The sequence below is a fragment of the Galeopterus variegatus genome, unplaced genomic scaffold, assembly GCF_000696425.1.
Source record: "Galeopterus variegatus unplaced genomic scaffold, G_variegatus-3.0.2 Scaffold12093, whole genome shotgun sequence".
In the NCBI taxonomy this organism is placed as follows: domain Eukaryota; kingdom Metazoa; phylum Chordata; class Mammalia; order Dermoptera; family Cynocephalidae; genus Galeopterus; species Galeopterus variegatus.
This window is the reverse complement of record NW_007738204.1, coordinates 24,464-27,768: the sequence shown is the minus strand read 5'-3', so window position 1 is coordinate 27,768 and position 3,305 is coordinate 24,464. Positions and strand designations below refer to the sequence as shown.

General features: G+C 36.2%; 1 protein-coding gene across 1 annotated transcript in view; it reads right to left on the bottom strand.

The window, feature by feature from the left end:
• The window catches only part of LOC103610936 (DEP domain-containing protein 1B-like), a gene marked incomplete at its 5' end in the record, with an annotated part of 21,547 nt that overhangs the window by 9,359 nt on the left and 8,883 nt on the right, over positions 1–3,305 (bottom strand). The window contains one exon of the mRNA XM_008594991.1: positions 162–289. Coding sequence (XP_008593213.1) covers positions 162–289 — 128 coding nt within the window. The remainder of the gene's footprint in view (positions 1–161; positions 290–3,305) is intronic.

The following is a 3,305-nucleotide window of genomic DNA, read 5'->3' as shown; positions in this document are numbered from 1 at the left end:
CCCCAGAATTCAGTTAAATTATGTTTGCTAAGCAGCATAGCAGCAAATAATGTGAAGTTGAGATTTTTAATACATAATTTCAGAGAATTAAATATGCAGAGTAGTGAAGTAAAGTAGAAACATATCACTTAAAAATTCTCATTAACATCAAATGCACATACTATGATAATGTCATAGACTTCCATATCTCTTCTACATTGGCTTCTGTCAGCTGTCTGCGGTGAACAAGACGGCAAGCCGGCACCTCTCCAATAGCAATACTGTGACGCTTGTACCACATCTCAGAATTCTAATGGGGGAAAGGGAGAAGTAAGGAGTAAGAAGGAATACGGCAAGAAAAAAGGGCAGAAAGAGAGAGAATAAATACTTCAGTATAAGGTAGTATAAATTTATGAGAAATGTCATTGATCTGACTATTTGTAATTCAATTTAAAATAATGCAGGCAGTCCTTGATTTACAATTTTTTGATTTTACAATGAGTTTATAGAACGTAACCCCATCATAAGTCGAATAATTAGAAATATAAACTTTGTTTGCATGGGCCTCAGAAAAGTAAAGAATGACTCTTAAAATTAGGTCATATTATAAATCAATATTCATGAATTACAAAAGAACTCTGGAAATAAGGATGACATTAACTAGCTATTTTTTTCCTATGGGAGTTCCAACTAATCAGTGAAGTAGCAGTGAAATAAAATTTCTTATGTTGAAATTAAGTCAAGGAATACCTATCCAAATTCACATGTTGTCCAAATTGAGTGACTATTTAAAATTAAAGTGTATTACTTTCAAGAAGTCTTTATTTCTTATAAGCAAATATGAAGCAAGTGCAATGTAGGTACACAACCCCCAGGTGTAAGGTGTCCACAAAAGGCAGGAAAAACAAGAGCACCACAAGGACAGCTGAAGATGGCAGAGAAGAGAAGCAGGAATGAACTAAAGATTAGAGACCTTAAATAGTTTGCCCTAAGCTTTACCACGTCAATATTCTTAGTACCTCATTTCTCACATTAGGCCTACCAGACACAAGTCATAAAACTTCCTTTTGGTGATCACTGAGAATAAGTTTAACCTTTAAAAGGCAAAACACATAAGATGTCATTTACAAAGAGTTTCTATAATAGTTTTTTACAAAAGTAACATTAGAGGGTCGGCCTGGTGGTGCACTGCTACAGTGCGCCGCTTGAGAGTGCGGCGGCACACCCGCCGAGGGTTCGGATCCCACATACAGACCGGCCGCTCACTGGCTGAGCGAGGTGCGGGCGCAACACCAAGGGTTGCGATCCCATTGCTGGTCCCGGTCCCGTATGGGCGCGACACTGAGGGTTGCGATCCGTTGCCGGTCACGAAAAAAGACAAAAAGGAAAAAAAAAAAGAAAATCTTATTAATTTGGAAAAAAGAAGCAGAAAAGCTTTATTTGGTTTCGATTTTTGCTTTTGTTTTTGAAGAATTACTAAATTACCAAAGAAATTCAAAGGCCACGTAAGTGTGTGACTTTTTAAGTATCTAAACCAGGTGCTTATTTTTGAAGGCAGGCATATAAGTTGTTGCATTTGCCTTCCAAAATTTATTCTAAAACAGTAATCGCAAATATATTCAAATATTTATCTGCAAAGGTATTGCTTACTACACTGTTTATATATTGAAAAATTGGAAACATCGTACATACCTAACAGTAAAAGACTGAACAAATGAATACATTAATTATGTCTAATATTAAATGTTGTGTTTTGCCCATCTTTTCATGGTATTAAATACTTGACACCATTCTAAGTGAAGAACATGGGCTACAAAATAGCTCAGCATGATCCAATTTTTGTGCTGAAAACATACATGGAAAAAAGGATGCACAATAAAAATGTTAATAATAGCAATTCTCCCTAGATGACATCATGGATAATTTATTTTCTTTCTCTGCTTATAAACAATTCTATTAAATAAATTAATAATAGCAAAAGTACTCAACAGTTGTTGAACACCGGCATACCAGACACTATTATAAGTACTTTACAGGTATGAATTCACTTGATCTTCACAACAACCCCACCTCACAAGATAGTATTATCATCCTAGTTTCACCAATAAGAAAACAGACATGAACATAATGACTGAAACAGAGAAACAAGCTCAAATACCTCATAATTGGAGAAGCCAAGATTCAAACCCAGCAGTCGGCCCCCCAGAGCCCACACTCTTACCCTTCAGGTTATACTGGCCCCTCAGCTAACACAACAGATGACTTTATTTGCTCTATTCTATTTTATAAAATGGCTAGGCCAGAGAGATGAAGGACGAAAACAAAAGACAGCAAGAAAACTAGAGGCAGAGACAGAAAGAGAGAAAGTAATATAGAAGAAATGAATGATGAGCTCAAGATTTTAAGAAAGATGAACTGTTTGTTTATTGACTATTAACCTCATCATTCCAAAGACTACATCGAAGCCCCACTGGGGAGACATCCTGCTCTCCCATTCTTCCTTTGGACAATCCTCAAAAAGCAGCAGCCCAAGTTTGGTGGAGTTATATACAACAACCTCTACCACCGCATTTAGGGGGAAAGAACAAGAAAAAAAAAAAGAAGCTATTTAAAAAAAAAAAAAAAAANGCTCTATTCTATTTTATAAAATGGCTAGGCCAGAGAGATGAAGGACGAAAACAAAAGACAGCAAGAAAACTAGAGGCAGAGACAGAAAGAGAGAAAGTAATATAGAAGAAATGAATGATGAGCTCAAGATTTTAAGAAAGATGAACTGTTTGTTTATTGACTATTAACCTCATCATTCCAAAGACTACATCGAAGCCCCACTGGGGAGACATCCTGCTCTCCCATTCTTCCTTTGGACAATCCTCAAAAAGCAGCAGCCCAAGTTTGGTGGAGTTATATACAACAACCTCTACCACTGCATTTAGGGGGAAAGAACAAGAAAATACAAGAGAGAAGCTATTTAAAAAAAAAAAAAAAAAGGATACAGATATACAGATGGCCAGGGAAGAAACTTAACAATAAGGTTTTGGGGGAAAAAAAGTTGATGAATCTGGGACTTTGGTATACTACTTTAGGGCTCCTGAAAAATTTGAAATTGAAAACAACAGCTGCTGTCATTGGTGCAAAGCCCTGAACAGTGGTTACTGAAATATGCTAATGAACACTTGGTCTTCTTCCGAGTGGTGACACCAGGAACATTACAACTTCACAGAACCAAGTAGAACAGAAAAGGGAAGTCATACCAGTAACATAAAAACACATTAATTTAATATGGGATTTTATCTCTTTTGTACAAACAATACCATATGACCTTATAA